Genomic DNA, 23,260 nt, shown 5'->3' with positions numbered 1-23,260 from the left:
AAAAACTGTTTTCATATTTCTGAAGGATCATGTGACACTGAAGTAATGATTTAGAAAATTCAGCTTTGACATCACAGGAATAAATTAAATTTTGAAATATATTCAAATAAGATTTTAAATTGTAATACTATTCCACAATATTACAAGTTTTACTGTATTTTTGATCAAACAAATTCAGCTTTGGTGAGCATGAGCTCTTTAGAAAAAAAATATTTTGTTTCTTATGTATATGTATAAGGAATATTTTGTTCCTTTGTGCTTTTTTTTTTTTGTTCCTTTGTGCACTGGCTAAGGAGCATGAGTCAAACTGAAAAAATAAAACCAAGTTTTTCTGAGGTAATGTGTTATGTAATCTTGTTAAAATGGATTTCATAAAATTGGTATCGAAAAAAGTATCGTTCAGGAACCGGTATCGGTATTGGTATCGAAATTTTTTGAACGATACCCAGCCCTAATGTCTTCCCATTTAACTCACATATGTCAGCTTCAAGCTTCTGACATGGAATTTCAGGCAATGGTGTAGTGATAAGCAGCTCACAGGGCTGGCTTGGTCTATTCTTATTACAGTAAGGGTACCTTTGAAACCTTTTCCTTTACAGCTTTGCTGATGTGTGGCCACCACACCGCGTCCCTGTATCTCCGTCTGCTCTTAGTCAGGCCCATGTGCCCATGATGGATTCTTTCAAGGATTTCCGTTCTCAAGATTGAAGGGATGACTATTTGATTCCCTCTTCTTATGATGCTGTTCAGTTGACTCAGAAACAGAACAGAAGGCAACGGGCCTGAGACCCCCTTCATACACTGACTCTCACCCCACCCAGGCCGTGAGCTGGCATCAGCACTCAACACTGTCTGCAATTTAGAATAAAAAAACCGAAGCACAGGCGCGGAAGAAATCAAAGCTTTTACCTTTTTAAAGGCTTAATTTTGCTCAGGCTTCCACAGCCATGCCACATCGGCTCTTAGCAAGTCATTCAAAAGGGTACAGCGCACTTTTTTCACACTTGTTTTTCATTCAGCGAGTCTTCAGCAAGATGTTCTTAAGATTTTTTTTTAGAACTTCTTAAGAAATTGTTTTAGAACTTTTTAAGAATTTAAAAAAAAATTGCACTTAGGAACATTCTTACGAACTTCTTTATCTTAAGAATTTTCTTAACAACTTTCCACGAAACCACGAAAGATTTTGTGAATCCAGCCCCAGGACCTTACTGAGTCTCCTGTCATGTTCCACCATCGTAGACCCGCACACCAGGATGTCATCCATGTATACAACAGTGCCCTCATGTCCACTCAATTGCTCAGACATTTTCCTTTGGAATATCTCTGGTGCCGAAGTAATGCCGAACGGTAGCAGCGTTTGAAGCAACATCTCCCTAGTGGAGTAATGAACGTTGTGAGTCTGGCACTCTTCTCATCCAAAGGAATCTACCAGAACCCACTAACCACATCCAGGCTGGAGAACACAGTGCTTCCGGCTAACCTGTGAAGAATGTCATCCAAGGTGGGGAGAGTGAATTTTTCTCTTTGTACTGTTTCTCATTTAACCTTTTAAGGTCGACACACATTCTTATTTTTGGCTCTGTAACACTCTCAATGATACCCAAGTTTTCCATTCGTCTCAGCTCCTCCTCCACTTTTGGCACAAGAGGGATTGGAATACGACGAGGGATAGTGATGCCATATAGCCGTGGATCGGTTTTCCGATCAGGCCGATCAGGCCATATCAGACCAAGGTGTGCTCCACCTTCTCAATTCAGCAAATTGTCTTCCCCTGTCTTTACAACTGTATTTCTGAAATGGCAGTCCAGTGTTCTCTTGTCTCTTTGTAGTTGGGTTTTAGCTATAAACTGCCCTTTTGTTAGCAATTCCCTTCCAGGACTCTGCAGCGGTGCTGTCAGTACTAATGTATTACTACATCTGTTTTTATCAGTCACTGATCCGAGGAACAAGCTCTCCACTTCCTCTGTTACTTTTCTGACTCTCTTTGTGAAGCATACCGAAGCGAAATGGCTAATTTGTTACATTTATTGCATTCCTTACCCCTAGCTGGGCATTCGTCTGACTGTGGATGCATCTGGTCACATCTACCGCTTTTTTTTTCTCTCTTAGCTCCAAACATTTGTTTTCTCCTGCAGAAAGTATGCTTTGCTTTTACATCACCAGTGCTTCCTATTGCAGCTGAGGCTTTAATAGGGTTTGTGCTATGTTGTGCTTTAACAAGCTTATAGTGTCTATCCATATCCACTGCCGATTTCAGAGTTAAATCACTGCACATCTGCATTTTCTGAAAGAGACTCGAATCTGCTATGCCAATCACTAGCCTACACAAATTTCCTCATTATTACATCTGAAATCGCAATACTCAGCTAGCTTGTAGTGGTGTCTTATAGCTTTCCACAGTTTCATTTGCTTCCTGAACACGGGAGTGAAACCGGGCTCTTTTGAATATGACGTTCCTTTTTGGCATAAAATAGTCATCAAACTTTGCGACGGTTGCATCGTATGTTATGGCTTCGTTCTCCCCAAAGATGAATGACATAAAGATATGTTCTGCCTCTGGGCCCACACAGCAAAATCCCCAGAGTTAAATTAACTCTGCTCAGAGTACATATGGTACCACTGTAAAGAGTTAAAGCAACTCTGAATCAGAGTTAAAGTTAATGAGATAATTAAGTGATTAAGTGATGATTGAGCATTAGTGATGAACACCTGCTGTTAACAAGCAGAATCACTGAAGAAAAGAGAAACACAAGAACTACAACTGACTTCAACTACAGCCTTAGATTAAATCAACTGAAGAAAAAAGAAGACATTAAATATCTGAAGATCTCAGCAGAGGAGGATTAAACAACTCTACAAACAACATTACCAGCTTCACTTATTACTAACCAGATTGACTTTGTCATGTGTAAATTCTTTTTGAGAATTTACAGATGTTTAGATGTTTGTTTTATTGAAAATTAACATGAATTCTACCTTTTTTTTATTAATCATTACTTGAATAAAACATTAAAATATAGAGACAATATTATGTAGATGAATAAAATGAAATGAAATTATATTAAGGTAAATGATATAGGTATATTATTTTTATTATTAAAATGTTATTTAGGCATTAACTAGATGTTTTACTAACAGCCAGGCGTTTTAATAATTTGTGGCATTGTTGTTAACTGTAAGGAAGAGATGATAATTTGGTGGATTTGGTGTATTCATTCGAATGTAATCATAACGGTCGCCTGAGGGCGCTCAACGACCACGTCATCTGTGAGCGTGAGAGTTTCTAACAATTTCAATCGACGAAACTACAAAGCTGGCATGAAGGTATATATAATTACAAAATAAAGTCATTATGATTGTTATTGCTATTAATATTCTTTTATAAAGTAAGTAACATGTAAGATAAAAGTTTTATCACTCAGTGTGACGAAGCCGTTTCTGCTCCAGCTCCAGCTCTCCAACGCACAGTGTATATGTCAGCATCCGAATTCACTCACTTCATTTCGTTCCCTCCTTGCAGATATAGTGCACTCAAATGCCTTACACTATATTGGGGTTAGTGAATGAGTGAGAGGTTTCGGACACAGCTACAGACATCAAGAATCAACATTTGAATCTCAACAATGGGGACAGGCTTTATGCCGAAATGCATGCTGGGAGCAATGAGTTTTATACTATGGTGGCTCCCAGCATGCATTGCGGCATGAAGCATGTCACCATTGTTGAGATTCATATGCTGATTCCTGATGTCTGTGTGTGTCTAAAGATTTTTTTTCCATATGTATTTTGAAAATCTCAATTCAGAATATCGGATCTGTTGCAAGAAAGTATTGTTGGTGAATATAATCTATTAATAAGAAATAACCACTTTTGGTCAGAGATGAGATCAGTGATTTATTCTACTTTATGATGCTGAAAACCATATCACCTGTAGTCGAGTCCCAAAATAGATAAATAGCCCTGGATAAGATGCAGTAGGCATTTTTGAGGAAAAGTATTTCAATCGTTGTTTCTATATGATTTTTAGGTGCTGAATCCATTTCTGCCGTATAACAAGTTGTAAACATCACTGTTTTGGCATAAACAATAAAAACAAAATGGCTGCCAAAAAAAAAACTTTTAATGCATTTATTGCAGTTTAAACATTAAACATTAGAACTAAACTGTGCATCAGTTTTATGGTGATATCTATAACTTAACATTTTTACCCTATCCACCTGTTGTGTTTCGGCTGTGAATAATGCACCTATTGTTTCGATAACAATTACAAGAAAATGGGACCCTTATTTCAACGTTATACGGTGGATCCTTATTCAGGAGACATTGAACTTTCTGAAAATGTGGTATAACAACTTTTCGTCAAAAATGCCTACAGAGTTACACAATCTTGAAGATTCGGACCTGACTACTGATCATCTTTGTTTCTAGTTCCCTTTGCAACAAATCATGTGTTTTGGTAAACACTGTAACAAAGACCACAAGAGTCAAGAGTCAAACTGACCAACTAATGGAAATACTGATCAACATAATGGTGACCAAACATTTTCATTAATAAAACATCAACATCAAAACATCTGTTAATTCTTAATAAGAACGTCTGTACACATATGATATAAATAAAGTCAGTCTGTTTATTAATAAGTGAAGCTGGTAATGCTGTTTGTGGAGTTGTTTAATCCTCCTCTGCTGAGATCTTCAGAGATGTCTTTTATCTTCAGTTGATTTCATCTAAGGCTGTAGTTGAAGTCAGTTGTAGTTGAAGTCAGTTGTAGTTGAAGTCAGTTGTAGTTCTTGTGTTTCTCTTTCCTTCAGTGATTCTGCTTGTTAACAGCAGGTGTTCATCACTAATGCCCAATTATCACTTTATTATCTTATTAACTTTTACTCTGATTCAGAGTTGCTTTAACACTCTTGAGAGTGGGACCATATGTACTCTGAGCAGAGTTAATTTAACTCTGGGGATTTTGATGTGCATACAGTATATCAGAGCACTTACTTGGACATCCTCGCTATCCGTGTTTAGTTTACTAGCAATCCGGTAACTCACAAACCGTTGCTTCCAATCTGGCCAATTCCTCCGGCTTGGGAAAGTTCAGTTGCTCTGGAGATCTTCTCAATAAAGTTCAGTACAGTACTTCTGACACCACGTGTCGCTCTTAAACTTTCTAGCCTTTTAAATTCGGGGCAAACATCAGACTGAGACTGCTTTAGCTTTCACTTTTTGTTTACTTTCGTTTTTGCATCCGAACTGCGCATGTACATACATTATCGCCTGTGATGTAAAGAACACATCAAAACAAATCAGCTTCTCTCCACAATGTCCTACAGGTGATGTGTCTGAACATTCATCTTCTGCAGCTCCAGTCGATTCACCAACACTGATTCCAGTGAGAAGCTCAAACTCTGAGAAGACATCAAGCCGAACTACAGCAGCAGCTCCTACACAAGGTTCATGATCACATGATCACTGTATAAATAGATTTATTTTTGGTCAATGGCGATAGTCATTCTCCTCCTGACAGCTTGAGAGTGAAGTAAGAAGATAATAGATGACAGACTCGTGCACATATTCATCATTTCTGTGATGTGAAGCTCAAGTATTATGTGATGATGATGTTGTGTATATGTGGCATTATGTGTTGAACTGAACTAACAGACGTGATCCACAGATCCAGCTGATACAGCATCAGAAACTGGAGTCAGTGTGACTGCTGGATCATTATACAGAGGTACGACACGTTCATTTATACTGACAGCTTTATAACATTAAACTATCAGTCAGTCTGTAAATGCTTCATCAATAACTGTTGATAGTTGAATACCCTTGACTTCAGTCATGTACAGTTTCTCTTCTTCCTCTCATGTTTCCTGCAGTGATTGTGATTATTGTTGAGATGGCAGTGTTTGCTGCTCCTACTGTGATTCTTCTTCAGATCATCTGTGCAAGAAGAGCTGGTGAGTTTTGAGCCGCACACAATCTGATAATTCACACTCATCTGATCTGGAACAATCTGCAATCATGATAAAAACACATACGAGAGGTCAGTCAATGCTTTTATTTTGCAGGGAGGAAGGACTCGAAGCACCCAGAGGAAATAGAGATGCCGACAATATTAGAATAAAATACTGATGAGTTTAGAGCCAATCTGCAGCAATATTTACAATAGCAAAAACTTAAAGAGGATTGTTCATTGTTTTATTTTCTTCTTCTCAGAAAACAGAGAAAAAACTCTGATCACCCTGAAGAAATAGTGATACCATCAAGTTTAGATTAACATTTATTTTATTTCTTTTTTTGCAAATAAAAGGCCAGATTTATTTTCATTTATATGGATTTTATGGATATTTGCCTAAAGTGTTAAAAGTCATTTTCTTGAGCTTCATATGTTAACTGCTTTAAATATAATATTAAATACAGTAATTAACAGATTCAGATTGTTTGTATAATCCTCTCTGTGTGATGGAGCTGATTTCATTGCTGTTTTTAGCATCTTTTTTTTCATTATGTATGATTGATACATTGATGTGATTGATGATTCGCAGGAGTGATGAGATACTTCGTAGACTGTCCTCACTCAATGGCTGGTTGTCTAAGTGGTGTCCGCAAAATAATATAGAATTCATAGACAATTGGAAAAGTTTTTGGGGCAGACCTGACCTGTTGAAAAGAGATGGTATTCATCCCTCCTGGGATGGTGCTGCTCTTCTCTCTAGTAATATGCCACATAGTCTTAGAGCTCAACCATGACAATCTGGGCCTCAGGTCAGGAAGCAAAGGGGGCAAAGGGGGAGTTGTTGCTGTAATTTATAGTAATATCTTCAGAATTACTGAGAAGTCTAGTTTTAAATATAATTATTTTGAAGTGTTTGTGCTTAATGTAACACTATCTAGTGTAAATGATAAATCACGTTTGAGATTTGTGCTGGCTACTGTATACAGGCCACCAGGGCACCATACAGACTTTATCAAAGAATTTACTGACTTTCTATCAGAGTTAGTACTGGCTGCAGATAAAGCCCTAATTGTTGGTGATTTTGATATACATGTAGATAACGAAAAAGATGCATTGGGATTGGCATTTAAGGACATTGTTAACTCTATTGGAGTTAGACAACACGTGTCAGGACCTACTCATTGTCGTAATCATACTCTAGATCTAATATTATCACACAGAATAAATGTTGATGCCGTTGAAATTCTGCAGCAGAGCGATGACATCTCAGATCATAATCTAGTCTCGTGTAAACTTCATTTAGCCAAGGCTGCAAAGTCGACTCCGTGTTACAAATATGTGAGACCTATCACTTCTGCCACTAAAGATTGCTTTATTAATAATCTTCCTAATCAGTTTCATCTCCTCAGCATCCAAGATATCTTAGAAGAACTTGATATTGCGACAGAAAAGTTTGACTCTCTTTTTTCCAGCACTTTTGCCACAGTTGCTCTGTTGCGCTTAAAGAAGATTAAAGAAAATAGTCCAATGCCGTAGTACAACGAGCACACTCGGGCCCTTAAGAGAGCAGCCAGAAAAATGGAGCGCAACTGGAAGAAAACAAAACTAGAGGTATTTTGCATTTCATGGAAAGAGAGCATGATTGCATACAGAGAGGCCTTAAAAGCTGACAGATCTGCTTATTTTTCAACCCTATTAGAAGAAAATAAACAAAACCCTAGGTATTTATTTGAAACAGTGGCTAAACTAACGAAAAATAAAGCTTCAAGCCCAGAAGTTTCCAAGCAGCACAGCAGTAATGACTTCTTCACTTATAAGATTGATAATATCAGGGAGAAAATTATAACCGTGCAACCGTCTACTACAGTATCGCATCAGGCAGTGCATTGTAGTCTCGCTAAGGAAAAATTCGATTCATTCATTGCTTTAGAAGAGAAAGAATTTTCTAAATTCGTTAAATCAATGTTAGACCCTATACCGACTAAGCTACTGAAAGAGATGCTTCCAGAGGTCATAGATCCTCTTCTTAATATCATTAATTCATCTTTGTCTCTAGGATACGTACCAAAAACATTTAAGCTGGCTATGATTAAACCACTTGTTAAAAAAAACGCACACAAGATCTGATGAAGGACCTGCGCCTGGACGTGATGACAACGCAGTCCTGAAATGTCAACTAGTCTCTCCCCTGTGAAGGCCTCCCCCCCTCCCTTTACCTCTTTACAGATAAAACGTTTTCGGGATAGTTCCGGTTTACGTGGCTACGCGGAAGCGATAAATAAATCTGTATTATACATTTTTAAGGCCAGACAAGTAGTTTGTTGAGGGTTGGTTTGTTAAGAAGGACTACATGCCTGCGCACATATATATTCAAACACGCATACCTATGGGCTAAACACGTGATGCGCATGTGCACGCCATCTGCATTTTCGCAGGTTTGCGTTTTTGAGGTTTGCGCAGAGATAGCCTATTTTTTCCCCAAAATTTTCAAGGCTTACACCTTGAACCTATTTCAGGGTTTGCGTTCTCGAGCCACCAGGCACTGTTTTGAGCGGATGACCGGGCCGGATCGCTTTGAGTGTTTTCTGTTAGAACGATGTCGTGTAAGCGTCCCTAAGTTAATAACTAATGATCTTTGCAACGGAAGTGAATCGATCAAAACTAACTTTAGCTGGACAATAACTTTATTATAGAGCTTGTAAGGGTGGATTCCTGCAGTGGTTCAAGCTGCAAGACTGCCGAATGACTAAAGAAACGTTATTAGCAAGATGGTAGAAAACTGCACATTTCTTGTCTATTCCACCCACTGCCACTTATACCAACGACGGAAATAAGCGCAGTTACAATAGCTTAATATGTGGGAGAGCGTTGCTGTAGAGAGTGATGATATTGTATTGCAATATGAAGCACTTCAAAGTCAATACCAATTCAAAACTAGTTAGCACATTATTTGTAATTGAGAAGGTTTAATGACAAAATATTGTTATGGTTACACTTAAAATAGTTACAAAATAGATGTATGAGATGATTATAACTTGTACCACTAATTGTACCCAGAATATATGAAATATGTTACCAGAGAGAGAGAGAGAGGAAGAGGAAGGAGGAGGTAAAGAGAGAGAGAGAGGAAGAGGAAGGAGGAGGTAAAGAGAGAGAGCCCCAAGAAAGGGACCCAGAAAAGAAGAGAGCCAGAGCATCAAAAGAGACAGAGCAACAGTTTCAATCTTCTTTTATCCCCCACCACACTAAAGGTGTGACAATTCATCGACCCCCAAAGTACACACATCTTGGCCTACAGGCCTTGTTCACTATCAGCCCCTGTAGGAACTACAAATGGTCCTTGTGGTAGAAAGAGGGGGTTGAAACAGTAAAGAAAATATCTTGGATTATTTTCAATCCTACAAACTGATGTAAAGCCAAAACAATCTCTGTTACTGTAATTTCCTATTATCACTGTAAAGCTGCTTTGAAACAATTTATATTGTTAAAAGCGCTGTATAAATGAAGGTGGCTTGATTTGACATTATTTCACACGTGCAAAGATAATGCACACAGTCATACCGCTAACATTAGCTTCACGGAAATACGAATATACTCAACATCAGAACGTTTCAACTAGGGCTGCATCTAACGATTATTTTTGTTGTCGATTAATCTATCGATTATTTCTTCGATTAGTCGACTAATCTAACGATTATTGTTTCGATTAATCTAATGCTTATTTTTTGGATTAGCTGATTTATCCATTGGCAAACTTTACAATAAATAATACGCACAACTTCTACCATAAGTATTTCAAACTTTTATTAATTCATTTTCTGAAAAATACTTTGAAATTTCCCAGTATAAAAAATAAAGTGCCAGAATTAAAATGCAAACAACACTTTAGTGCATCATGTAACAATGCCACATAAATTCTGCCAAACACTGTGCAAAAAATAAATTAATATGAAGGCATTGAGTAGTTTAAAGGAGCAAAGTCCAACATAAACACTGCCTAATACAGTGCAAAGAACACCTGAAATGTTTCCTTTAGTATAAACACTGCACAACCTAAACAGTGCAAAAAATTTGGAGACTGTGTTACTAATTTGGATAACTTCACTTCACTCAGTTCAAGTAACAGAACAGATAAAAAAAATGGGAAGTCACATGTGGGAGAAAAACAAACAATCCATGGCGATGGTTTTGCAATCCGTCCACTCAGTTTATAAACCATACTCACGAATTATCAAACTGTTCCCTTGTTAACAAATCGTGCCCACGAGTTTCTAATCCGCACTCTCAGATTTGTAATTCATGCCTTCAGTTTTTGCAATCTGTACCCACAAATTCATAAACCGTGCCTACACTTTTGCAATCCGTTCCCACGGGTTTGTGGCTCGCCCTCATTTTAGAAGAACACCAGGAGCTATGTTGTTAATGAATCTAATTGTTTTATTGTGTATTAAGTGGAATACAAATTGTCTTAACTGCATCTGCATGCTGAAAGTGATTCTCAATTATAGCGGGTATGGGGTGGAATATATGATTTAATATGAATGACGTGCATCAAAAATCATATATTCCACCCCATACCCGCTACACTTTAAGCATGCAGATGCAGTTAAGACAATTTGATGTATTCCACTTAATACACAATAAAACAATATACAATAAGATTAGTTAACAACGTAGCTCCTGGTGTTCTTCTAAAATGAGGGCGAGCCACAAATCCGTGAACGGATTGCGAAAGTGTGGGCATGGTTTATGAATTTGTGGGTACAGATTGCAAAAACTGAAGGCATGGTTTACAAATCTGAGGGCGCGGATTAGAAACTCGTGGGCACGATTTGTTTAACAAAGGAACAGTTTGAGAATTTGTGAGTACGGTTTATAAACGGAGCAGACAAATTGCAAAACCGTCGCCACGTATTGTTTTTTTTTTCTCCCACAGGTGACTTCCCGGGCTCCGTAAAAACAAAAAAAGGCAGATAATCTAACAAAAATTCTGCATATCAATATACATCAGCAAGATCTCAAATAGCATTGCAATGGAGGAATGTTAGCATGTTTACATGCTCTGATGTCAGGCTTGCTCTTTTTTTAGTCACAATGTTGCCAGCAACTGAGAAAAGGCGTTCAGATGGGGTTGAAGTTGCAGGCATAGACAAGTAACACTTTGCCAGCATGGCCAAGGTGGGAAATCTTGCTTCATTTCCTTTCCACCATTTTAATGGATTTTCATCCTTTGGGATGGCCTGCTCACCAAAGTACACAAGTGTCTCATTCCTCACAAGTATCTCATTCCTCACTGCTTTGCTGTGAGCAGTGGCGGATTTAGTAAATCGGGGGCCCAAGGCGAAGGTAGGCTATGGGCCCCTCCACATCCAATCTTTAAAAGAGAACGAAAAAATATGTAGGCCTACCGACTGAATGGTGGATAGGCAGGTAAAGCTAATCTACGGGGAAGTAAAGGTTAGAGAGGAGAAAAAAAACATCCCCTTTAAACCCTGCATAGGCTACACTTCTTTACTCCTAAACAGAAACATGTTACAATGTTTACATAGTACAATTTCTGGTAAGCTATGTTTTCTTTTCTTTTTTTTTCTTTCTTTTTTTTTTTTTTGCTTGACAAATTTCACCATTTCGATTCAATTCTTGTGATTTGATTCAATATTGACTCATTTGGATAAATATTAGGTAAAGTTTCACAAGATATGCATTACTTTTTCTCAAGAAAAATAGCCCTATCAGATGGTATAATTTAAGGTTAAAATAAGTAATATAGTACACATATTTAGCCAAATACTCTCTATAGCTCTTTTTTTTTCTAGCCAATTAAATGGCTTTCCTGAGGTAAATGTTATGTGACGATTGTTCTCCAGCTGTTCTACCTCTTTCCGCGGTTAAAAAACACTTATTGATCGATATTATGAATGAGGAATATACATTTCGGTAAGTTATACTGTATCTTTACTGTATCGCTATAGGAATGTCACATTAAAACGACAAAACGGTATTTATTGTTTGAATTTCGTAATAGAATTGACAAAATCTGAGAGAGCTGAGATTTTTTTCAATATCATGATTCATAAGTAACGTTAAACTGCTCAGTTTTGTCTGTCGATCTCCGTGTCCTCTGCACGATTTTTCTGTGCGTTGGACGCGGGGTTGGACGTTGTTGTTCCTGATCTGTATCTAACAGTAGCCGTAAAAAAGTTTGTCATCTTTGGCAGCGTTCCCAAATACTTATCAGCGTCTTTTCACTTATTTCTTTTATTTGAGCCGCTTGGGTAACTTCGAAACTTTACATTTTCGCGTTTAGACTCGTCTTGCTCTGTTTGTGTATTTCCCAGTCCTCCTGTTACTGCGTGTTGTTTATCTTTTGCGCCGCGCACCTTTACAGACTTTTTGCTTTCCTCCCGCCTTTTTTCAGCACCGCTTGGGTAGCTAGCTTCGCATCATTTTTACTCTGTCACTCACTTCTTTTTCTCCGTCAGTTTTTTGGCACAGCCTTGTCACTTTCGCAGATGCGCAGTAAGTGAGATAATGGAATAGTCCAATGTAGTGAGGCGGGGGGCCCCCTCCTGCGACACTAATGCTTTGATAACATTTTTCGCAAATGGTGTTTTAGAAATATATAATTTTTTATTTTTTTTTTATTTTTTATTAAGCATTTAATAGGGCATTTTGGGGGCCCCAAGGTAGCTCGGGGCCCAAGGCAATTGCCGACCTTTGCCTAATGGTAAAGTCCGCCCCTGGCTGTGAGAATCTTGATCTTGGACGTGACCAGTGTCTTCTTCACCGTTACTGTGCTCATCTGAATCCGAACCAAGCAAAGTATCCAGCAGAGAAACTGGCCTCCTCTCTGCACTGACTGAGTCATCCTGTTCCCCACCTTGATGTTCATGTGTTTGCTCCCTCTCTCTTCTTTTCTCTTCCAGTGCAAGACCTTGAACTTTGAGGTGAACTTTTACAATGTCCTCTGCTTGCAGGAATTTTAGTTTGCGGAATCTGGGGTCAAGGGCTGCTGCAATAATACATACATTTTCTCCATCATCTCTGAATTTAGTTTCCCACTCCCATCTTGATGTCATCTTCTGTGCAGCAACGCCTTGGAAAGCCTTGACAGCTGCGTTCTCAAATAAGGTGCTCTTTATGGACTTCTGTAGGCCCTTCACCAGCGGAGGTAGAGCGGAAACAGTCACATAGGACTCTCCACTCAGGAAGACAGTGGCACACTCAAAAGGCCTCAGGACTTGTTCTACTTCCTCAAGTAGGCTCTACTGATCACTTTTTAAATCCAGGAAGCGCTTCCCTTGTGGTGTGACATCAGGATCTGAAAGCGTTGCCGTCACAGGCCACCTCTGTTCAAGCAGGCGGCTGATCATGTGCAAAGTACTGTTCCATCTTACGGATACATCTTGTATTAACGTATGCTCAGGGGTACCCATTTGTTGCTGCTTTGCTTTCAGTCTTGTGCTGGCCAGCTCACTTTTTAAAAAATGTTCCACAAGGCTCTTCACAGCCCTCAGTGCCCTGCTGATCTGGGGATCCTTTAGAGCATGGTTGACAACCAACTGTAATGTATGACCAGCACACCTGAGAGAAGCAATCCCATGCTTTTCTTCCAAAATGCGTAAAGCAGCAACCACATTCGCAGCATTATCATGTACAACCACGATTACATTGGTCATGGATATCTCAAACTTCTCAGCTGCTTTTTCCACCCAGGTAGCAATATTTTCAGCTGTATGCCGATCTTCAAGTGGCATGGTGGTCAAGTTGAATGAAGTAAGCTCCCAGTCTTCATTAATGAAGTGGCAGGTGACACCCAAGTATGCCTCTGTGGCAATACTGGTCCATGCATCTGTGGTGAGAGTGATATTGGTTTTTACTTCTTTGAGTGAAGCTTTCACTCTCTCAAAATTCTCCTCATATTTCTTCTCCATCAACTTAGTGAAGTGGAACCTGGAGGGAAGTGTGTATCCTGGGTGGAACGCGTTGATCATCTCACGAAAGCCCTGACCCTCTACAATAGAAAGAGGTCTCATATCCTTTACAATCATGTTCAGAATGCTATCGGTAAGTCCGGCGGCCATGTGGGGCGTGCAAACAGTTACGTCCTTTTTATGGAAGAAATCTTGCACGCAGCTTTGCCTCTTCCTGAGAAATAAAACATTTTTAAACATGAAGTCTATGAATGCTAACAATATATCAGCTGTATTTTGAAGAGGGTAGTGTATCTGTATATTATTTTAACATAAAATCTATGAATGATGACAAAAAAATTGTATCTCAGAAAGGGTAATTATGTCATTTTATTATGAAATATGCAAACAGGAAGCATTTTAAACTTTATTTTGAACTAATGGTACTATTTCATAAAATGTAAGATGTATACAGTAACAGGCCTATTTAGGAAATGTGTTGTTTACTATAGTCTGTTATTACTGTAGTGGGAGTATGATTTACTCAATTAACTTGTCCAGTAACTTGTCCAAAAATGCACTAGTGTTTATCTGCAAAAAGGTTCACATACACTAGATTGCAGCCTAGGCTACTGTTAATGTAAATATAACGTTAGTCGTTTGTTTTTAAAGTCTACATTAGAGACCTGCGCGGGACGGATTTCTCCCTTAATAATTCCTAAAAAGCTGACATCTCAGTTCATCGCGAGCTCACACATATCTGTTATTATCAATGAAACAGGCTGCACAATGAATCTTTCATAATATCTACACTTTGTTTGCTATAATCAGATGATTTGCCAGTGTGCAGAATTCAGCACTGAACAAACGTCCATTTTGAGCGGTGAGGGGATTCTATCTTAAATGCATCTGATTGGCCATTGCGTTCAAGAAATCAACACAAATGTCTGTGATTGGCTAAATTGTTCAACGCTGCAAAAATGTTATAAATAGATAGAGACTCTGGCCTGTAAAGCGTTTCTATTTTGTTTTAGTTGTTCTTGTTGCTTTTGTGCAACAGATGAATGACAATTTATTCGTTCTTAGATGTTCAATTAGTAGATGTTTACATTTTGCGGGAGTCCCGCAAATCGTTTTATTCTCCCGCAACCAGCACACACACGAGTGCATTACCGCCCGCGCCCGCACTCGGCCCTCAGAACTATATTCCCGCGCCGCACCCCTGACAGCTTCAGCTCTAACGTCGATCCGTTTTTGACCGAAACACAGCAGGTATGACCGCAACAACAACTCCAAAAACTCACTGTAATAATTAGGCCTACTACTTACCCAGCTGGCTCGTCATTTTGAGTTCGCAGAGTCACAGGATGTTTCCTTTTAAGATGCTCGTTCAAAGCAGTTGTGCTGCCATGGTATGCCATTTCAGCTTTACATAGTGAACAAAGCACCTCTCTGTTTGGGCGTAGTTTGAAGTATTCCCATACTTTGGATGATCGTGGTCTTGATTTATGTGATAAAGCCAGATTGTCGTTTTCACCATGAGCGGGAGCAGAAGCCGCCATTACTCAAAATATCTCGTAATTAATGTGACGCGTCGACGCATTTCATGCGTGTCGACGTATTTTCATAGTCGACGTAATCGATGACGTCGACGCGTCGTTGCGGCTCTAGTTTCAACACATAATACAACAAATATCGATACAAACAATGTTTAAGACCGTATATGTGAAAATTAAACTTACTTTCAAAGTTACACACACTCTTCTATGGCTTGAATACACGAGAGCCCTCCACAGCTTTCAAGCGGAACATAAGTTGTGTTAAACTCTGAGGGTGGGACTAAGTTACGAATATCAATGATTCACAACCCAACAATAATTAAATTACTGAGCCTTTTCAACATATGGTGAAGCGGCGCACCCTAGTGCAGAGTCCGCCAAAGGGGGCGGGGCATCTGCCTATATAAGCAGCTAATTTGGCCATAGGATTTCAGGTTAATTCGACGAACGGCAAGCATGGTCTACGCAACGCTCGTTCCCGTTATCTCAGGGAACCGATATGTTCCCCTTCGAGACGTTTACTCGTATTTCGTCGCTAGATGCTACAGGGAACCAGTCCAATCACGCCTTGCTATGTTCAAGCAGAACGGCATGTTCTGCGGCCTTAAGAGCCCTGAGGGCAGTAGGGCTAAGAGAGGGCAGAATTGCGCCTGATCAGAAGGGGCTCGGACTGTGGTCGGAGCCTCTAGAGAGGTAAATGGTAGATCGAGCTTACTCAGAGGTCAAATCCAATTAGTCAATCCAAATCCAAAGAGGCCATACCTCCAATGGGGCATTGAAGGCCCACCAAAGCATAGGCCAATACGATAGCGTCCACTATCCAGCAGGACAATCTCTGCTTCGTGACTGGAAGCCCTTTAGTGTGGCCACTGAAGCATACGAAGAGCTGCTCCGACTGCCTATACTGTACAGGGCAGAGTAAGTGTAGTTGTTGCTCGTCTTCCGCAAGGGGAAGCAAACAGCAAAATAACTTTTGCTTTAAGCAAAATAACAGCAGTCAGTTCTCAGCTCCACACACACAGGAACCCAGACCAACCTCTCCCACAGCCAATAACCTTCTCTCCTCCTTCTCTCCGCTAACCAAGGAAGAAGTATCTAAACTTATTATGTCCAGTCATCCTACCACCTGCCCTCTAGACCCTATCCCCTCACACCTTTTACAAGCCATCTCTCCCACACTTCTACCAGCACTCACACACATCATCAACTCATCCCTCCACACTGGCACTTTCCCTACTGCATTCAAGCAGGCTCGGGTAACCCCACTGCTTAAAGGGGTGGTTGATTGCGATTTCAATTTTTTCATTTTAAATAGTGTGTAATGTTGCTGTTGGTGTATGAACAGTATCTGCAAAGTTGCTGCGCTGAAAGTTCATTGTAAGCAGAGATATCGTCTTTTAAAAAACAGGAAGTTTAATGCCTACAAAAACGACTCGACTGGGACTACAACGAGATACTTCCCGGGTTTTATACGTAACTAACCCATAAATTTACATCAACCCTCCCTCCGGAATATGCAAAAAAGTGGGCATGGCCATATTTCTGCGGCTTTGTCGAAGAGGAAGAGTTATAGTGGAGAGCTGTAGACATGCCGTCGAAAGTGTGCTATTTTCACCCATCTGTCAGGTCTTCTGTGTTCAGGCTTCCTACGGACGCTGTAGTTCGTCAACAATGGCTACAATTTATGTTTCGTTATGTTCCTGAAAATTACAATCGTAATTTAGCTCTTTGTGCTGCGCGTTTTACGGAAGACAGCTTCCAGAATCTGCACGAGTTCAATGCCGGATTCAACAAGAAACTGCTACTAAAACATGAAGCAGTTCCAACTTTAAAACCAGAGGCAGCAGTTGTTGGGCCACAACCTGTAAGTAAGACTTAATAATTTTAAATGTATTTTCATGTATAATTTCAGACGTAATGTTTTAGTTTTATCAAGGACGTAAACAAATGCCAGCGCTGGCTTTAGTAGCCACTTAGTTGCTATTTCGTGTGTCTATGACAAACGCGTACAAACAATTTGGACCTGAATTTGTAATTATGTACTAATTTTGTAAATGTATTTTCCATGTATACTTTATGACGTAATTTTTCGATTTGATCAAGAACGTAAACCAATGCCAACGCTGTTTGTTTATAGTAGCCAGTTAGTTCGATGTTAATTTGTGTGTATAAGACAAACGTGTATAAAGTTCCAAAAATTATATGTAATCGCAACAGCCAACTTCAGCTGCTGTTATCAGTGTACAGTAGCCTATGGTTTATTTACAGGTTTTATGTACTGTTTATCTATATACTTATTACTGTTATAGATATAAATTATACATTTATCTATAAATTATCATTAATTAGACATTGTCTTTTGTTACAGTCTACATCTCAGCAAGGTCCAAGTACCCAAGAGTTTCCCAGTATATCTGTAAGTGTTGAAGTTGGATGTCAGACAGACCCTATGAAGTCAGAAAGTCTGGCCACAGAGATATCGCCAAACATGCGATCAGTGGCCACACAACTTTCTACTGGCACATTGAGGGATTTTCACACAAGGAGCAGAGGTATGAAGTACACACTATGTGTTAATGTATTATTTGATCAAATTCATTATGACAACATTTTATTTTATTATAAGCTGCCGTGATGTGTATTAAAAATTGCAAACATGAAAATTGTCTCCATGTACAATTCATTTGTAATAGCATGACATGTGATTTATACTATTTTTGTTTTTGTCACTTGTAGGAATTCAGGCAACAGTTTCTAGTCAAAATGTTGGTACTGAAACAACTGTCATGTTGCAAGATATGCATCTGTCTTCAACACCAATAAAAGGCTCAATGTTCAGACCAAGCAAGAGACCTCGTCTGGTATTGGAGGAGGAGGAGGAGGATGAGGACGAGGAGGAAAAGGATGACACTGAATCACAAGTACAAGTGGAACCACATGACTCAACATATAACCCAGAGAGTACTGCCACTGAGGAATCTGAATTGTTGTAAGTTATAAAAACTCTGGTGAAAAAAAATACATTGTTTTTGAAAGTTGCCTAAGAGAGTTATTTGGGTCCTGTCCAATTTGTAAGACAAAATGTACAGACCAAAGCAGGCAAATGGGGACTTTTGTGGCATTCACTCAGCTGTGTGAGAAGTGTCAGTACAACAGACAGTGGCAGAGCCAGCCCATAGTAGGAAGTACACCAGTTGGTAACCTGTTACTGTCTGCTGCAACATATTTTACTGGTGGCTCCTTTGTTCAACTGCAGAAGGTATGTAAAACCATAATACAAGTTCATTTATAGTAAATAAACTGTGTTAATTCAGTTATAATGCAAATGCATGTTTCTGTATTTGTTCTTTCATAGATTTTCAAGGCCATGAACCTCCAGATGACAACATATAGCACTTTCAGGAAACATGCCAGGAATTTCATTGAACCTACCATCATACATAAGTGGAACAGAGATCAACTACATATTATTTCACAGCTGCAACAGCAGGGAAAGGTTCCATTAGCTGGAGATATGCGTGCTGACACACCAGGTATGCTTACAACAATATTAATATGTAGTAAGTTTATTTAGAAAGGATTGTAGTTGTAAAAAAAAAAAAAAAATGTGTTAGTGGTATCATTTATGGTCTACTTTGGATAATGTGTGCCATAGGACACTCAGCCAAATTCGGTAGCTACACTTTGATGCATGTGGAAACCAACAAAATTCTGGATCTTCAACTAATTCAGGTTAGTAAGTACTACATATCTATAATCATGTTGTCAATTTCTGCTATCTGTTACTCTTAACATTTACATATTGTTAATATGCTATTCCTCAAAATAGAGCAACGAGGTGGGAGGCAGTTACCACATGGAAAAGGAGGGATTAAAGCGTTGCCTGGATAAACTGGAGTCTAATGGTTTAGCTGTTGACTACCTAATAACCGATAGACATCCACAGATTCAAAAGTATCTGAGGGAACGCAGTATCACTCAGTTCTATGACGTGTGGCACTTTCAGAAAGGTAAATATTATTTTTTGTATTTAATTAATGATAAACATGATTACAGGCTTGTAAATTTAAATATCGCTTGATATTTGATTATGTAAAAGTAATGATTTTACAACAGACGTATGTGTTGGTGTAGGGCTGTCAAAGAAACTAGACAAACTGTCACAGAACAAGGACTGCAAGGTGCTGAAGACATGGTTGCACAGAATAAAAAAATCACATATACTGGAGTGCGACTTCCTCTGTGTCTGGCCCAGAAAAGCTGGCTAAGTGGACCTCCCTGCTGAACCACATTCAAAATGTGCATGTTCACGAAAACCCCCTGTTCCCTAAGTGTGAACACCCGGACAGAGTTTCCAGGGATCAAAAGAAATGGTTCCAATCAGTTATGACTATATAAAAAGTATAACTACAGATTTACAGTTCATTTTTATAGTTTCATCTCTGTGCCGCTACAGGATCAGTGGAACTCCACAAGTTGGGAAAGGTACTATACAACAAGAGAGTACTGAAGGACGTAGAAAAACTCAGTCATCACTTCCAAACATCGTCACTTGAGGCATTTCACAGCCTTATTCTGCGTTTCGCCCCAAAGAACGTTGTTTTCCCTTTCATAGGGATGTTGTACAGGTAAAAGGCATAATGTCATATTTAGCAATATTACAAAAAAATTCCTTATTTTATGTGTTGTTCTCTGTTTAAAGGTTGTATCTCGCAGCCATGCACTACAATGAAAATTCTGACCGTCACCAGGCAACAACAACTGCAGGACAGAATGTGTTCAAATTCGTTTTTCCGAAGTCCAAAAATGGGGAATGCACAGCAAAGCCAGTGAAAATCGACCCAACATACAGTAAGATGAACAAATATTTGTTTTATTTACAACAATATAAAGCTAATAAATAACTGTAAGAAATAAACGAGGAAATAAATATTACTAAACATTACACAAGAAAATTGCACAGCAAAGGTTGATTGTTTATCAATAGTTATATAAAACAATAAAGTGACTTTAGGTTTTCATCTCTTCTTACAGACTATGTCGATGAGCTTATCAGTCTGCTGGTAAATACAGTCTTTCTGGACCCAACACCATACACAGAAGAGCTGCATGCAGTCCCCATTCCCCCACCTCTGTCTTCAGAGTATGAAAAACCATCAAAGGAAGAGGTGATTGCACGCCATGTGTCCCGCTTCAGTCAAGGTGGGGGCGGAATCCAACATACTGGCCAGTTGGATCTGGAAACTGCTGGCGGATCCGGTCAACAACACATGACGGGATGACAATCCTCATATCTCGTCCTAGGTAGCCCCAGCACCAGCTGACAAAGCTACGGTAGCCCAGATAATGAAAACGTCTATGGCAGGAAATCACAATGTTGTGTGTTTGAAACATTTGATTTTACAGGAAAATGATACATGTCGTTTGAAAATATTGATTTTATAAATACATTGAAACAGAAAGATAATTATTTGTGAATATCTTATATTTCTTTTATTCGTTATATCTGTTTGCTATGTAACTGATTTTACAAAAGTTATTTCACTCATCAACCTTTTTGAACAATAAATAAAAACTTACTCTGCTTCAGTTCTGCGTCTCACTGCTCCATAGTCAGCTCTATAAATATTATGTATATTTTGTAAAGTGAATGCATTTAAGCAATTTGGTTCGAACCCTGGATGCAGAACCATGCATGTAGGTGGGTCAGGAATCTGCATCATTCGATGCACAACCTAAAAAGATTTGTTAGACAATAAGTAATTCCTGTGCATTGACCTTCCCTTCTTCTTTTTACATAATTCTATTACAGCTTATGACAAAAGGACAACACAAAGCTATAAAATATATAGGCATAGCCTATATATTTTTACAATACCTTTTGTATTTCCTTGCAACAGATGTTTTCACGTTCTGTTGGCATTTTAACACAGTTGCCACATGTACACCTAAAGAAAACGATACACTGAGTAAACTAAGTTTTGTGAATAGATAAACGGCTGTTCATTATATCGATAAAACAATAACTTTAAAAAACGGTATTACTCTGTCATTTATTTAGTTATATTAAATGTTCAATCAGAAGAAAACCGTATCTCAAAAGCTAACAAGCAGCAGTAGCATTTTCAAGTAACAGCGTATCGAAATTCTTATATAATAATAGTAGAATAGAATAGAATGGAATAGAATAATAATAATAAAATAAATGTACCATTCAGAAACGTTTTGTAAGAGCCGTGTTTGCGGAGGTTCTGCTTGACTCTCTTCATTGCCGCTTTCTGGGTCTGATTCTGGCTCAAACTGATACGGCAGTATCGACACCATTATTTACATTTGACTGGAGCACATGCAACTTTCGCCGGTAAAGGTAATGGGCGTGAAGTTTCCGGACAACGTGCACTACGCAGTTTAGCCAATTACAACACACCGGCCGAACTAACCAATCTGAGCCCATTGCCTGTTTCTGAGGGAGTGGTTTCATAGAATCAGGAAGTCAACCGGTCGTTCAAATGACAGAGGAGAAAGCGGCTTACAATAAAGGTGAAATTTATGAAAAATAAGGCAAAAAAAAAACAAAAAAACACGAAGACATGTTATATTGCACCCCATAAACACAATCATGCAAAGAAAAAAAGCAGTCAACCACCCCTTTAAAAAACCAACACTAAACACATGCAAAAACACTTGAAAGAGCTGTTTTCAACCAAGTAACATCATTCTTGTCTCTGAACAACCAGCTGGACGCCAACCAATCCGGCTTCAAGAAAGGACACTCAACTGAGACTGCATTACTGTCGGTCACAGAAGCCCTACGGATCGCAAAAGCTGCTTCCAAATCCTCAGTTCTCATTCTTCTGGATCTGTCTGCTGCCTTCGACACTGTGAATCATCAGATCCTTATGTCCAGCCTCTCAGCACTGGGCATCACAGGAACTTCACTCCACTGGTTTGAGTCCTATCTCACAGGTAGGTCCTTCAGGGTCGCATGGAGAGGCGAGGCATCCAGAGCACATCAGCTGACCACAGGGGTTCCTCAGGGTTCAGTTCTTGGTCCCCTCCTCTTCTCCATCCACACCACATCACTGGGACACATCATACAGGCACATGGTTTCTCCTACCACTGCTATGCTGATGACACAGCTTTTCCTCTCATTTCAACCAGATGATCCCACAGTAGCTGCACGGATCTCAAGCTGTCTGGCGGACATCTCGACATGGATGAAGGAACATCACCTGCAGCTCAACCTGGCAAAGACTGAGCTTCTCGTCCTCCCTGCCAATCCGTCTCTGCAACACGACTTCACTATCCAGCTAGACTCATCATCAATCACCCCATCAAGGTCGGTCAGAAATCTTGGAGTAACATTTGATGACCAGCTGACCTTCACAGATCACATTTCAAAGACAGCTCGATCATGCAGGTTTGCACTGCACAACATCAGGAAGATCAGGCCTTTCCTAACAGAGCATGCAACACAACTTCTCGTCCAGGCCCTGGTCATTACTAGGCTTGACTACTGCAATATTCTTCTGGCTGGACTTCCATCATGTGCAACTAAACCTCTACAAATGATTCAGAACGCTGCAGCTCGTCTTGTCTTCAACGAGCCCAAGAGGGCCCACGTCACTCCTTTGTTCATCTCACTGCACTGGCTACCTCTCTCTGCTCGCATCAAGTTCAAGGCACTGATGCTTGCTTACAGATCTGTCACAGGCTCAGCTCCGTCCTACTTTCACTCACTCCTACAAGTCTACATCCCTACCAGAAGCCTTCGATCGGTCAACGAGCGACGTCTCGTGGTCCCATCACAGAGAGCCAAAAAATCACTTTCCA

At 39.4% G+C, this 23,260-nt stretch overlaps 2 protein-coding genes across 2 annotated transcripts in view; both read left to right on the top strand.

Annotated features, from left to right (window-relative positions):
• Window positions 1–23,260, top strand: part of LOC309478494 (uncharacterized protein) — a gene marked incomplete at its 3' end in the record, with an annotated part of 405,172 nt that overhangs the window by 3,798 nt on the left and 378,114 nt on the right. Inside the window, exon 4 of the mRNA XM_082142080.1 lies at window positions 5,329–5,448. Within this exon, the coding sequence (XP_081998206.1) occupies window positions 5,329–5,448 (120 nt within the window). The remainder of the gene's footprint in view (window positions 1–5,328; window positions 5,449–23,260) is intronic.
• LOC309505742 (uncharacterized protein) lies at window positions 17,915–19,694 on the top strand (the record flags this gene model as incomplete). Its single annotated transcript, XM_082179216.1, has 7 exons — window positions 17,915–17,978; window positions 18,163–18,347; window positions 18,503–18,685; window positions 18,782–18,959; window positions 19,082–19,158; window positions 19,256–19,436; window positions 19,561–19,694. The coding sequence occupies 7 exons, from the start codon at window positions 17,915–17,917 to the stop codon at window positions 19,692–19,694; spliced, it is 1,002 nt and encodes a 333-aa protein (XP_082035342.1).

This window comes from Leuciscus leuciscus (genome assembly GCF_965113295.1).
Source record: "Leuciscus leuciscus genome assembly, chromosome: 1".
In the NCBI taxonomy this organism is placed as follows: domain Eukaryota; kingdom Metazoa; phylum Chordata; class Actinopteri; order Cypriniformes; family Leuciscidae; genus Leuciscus; species Leuciscus leuciscus.
Note: the sequence above shows the minus strand (reverse complement) of the source record. Positions and strands in the feature narration are given on the sequence as shown.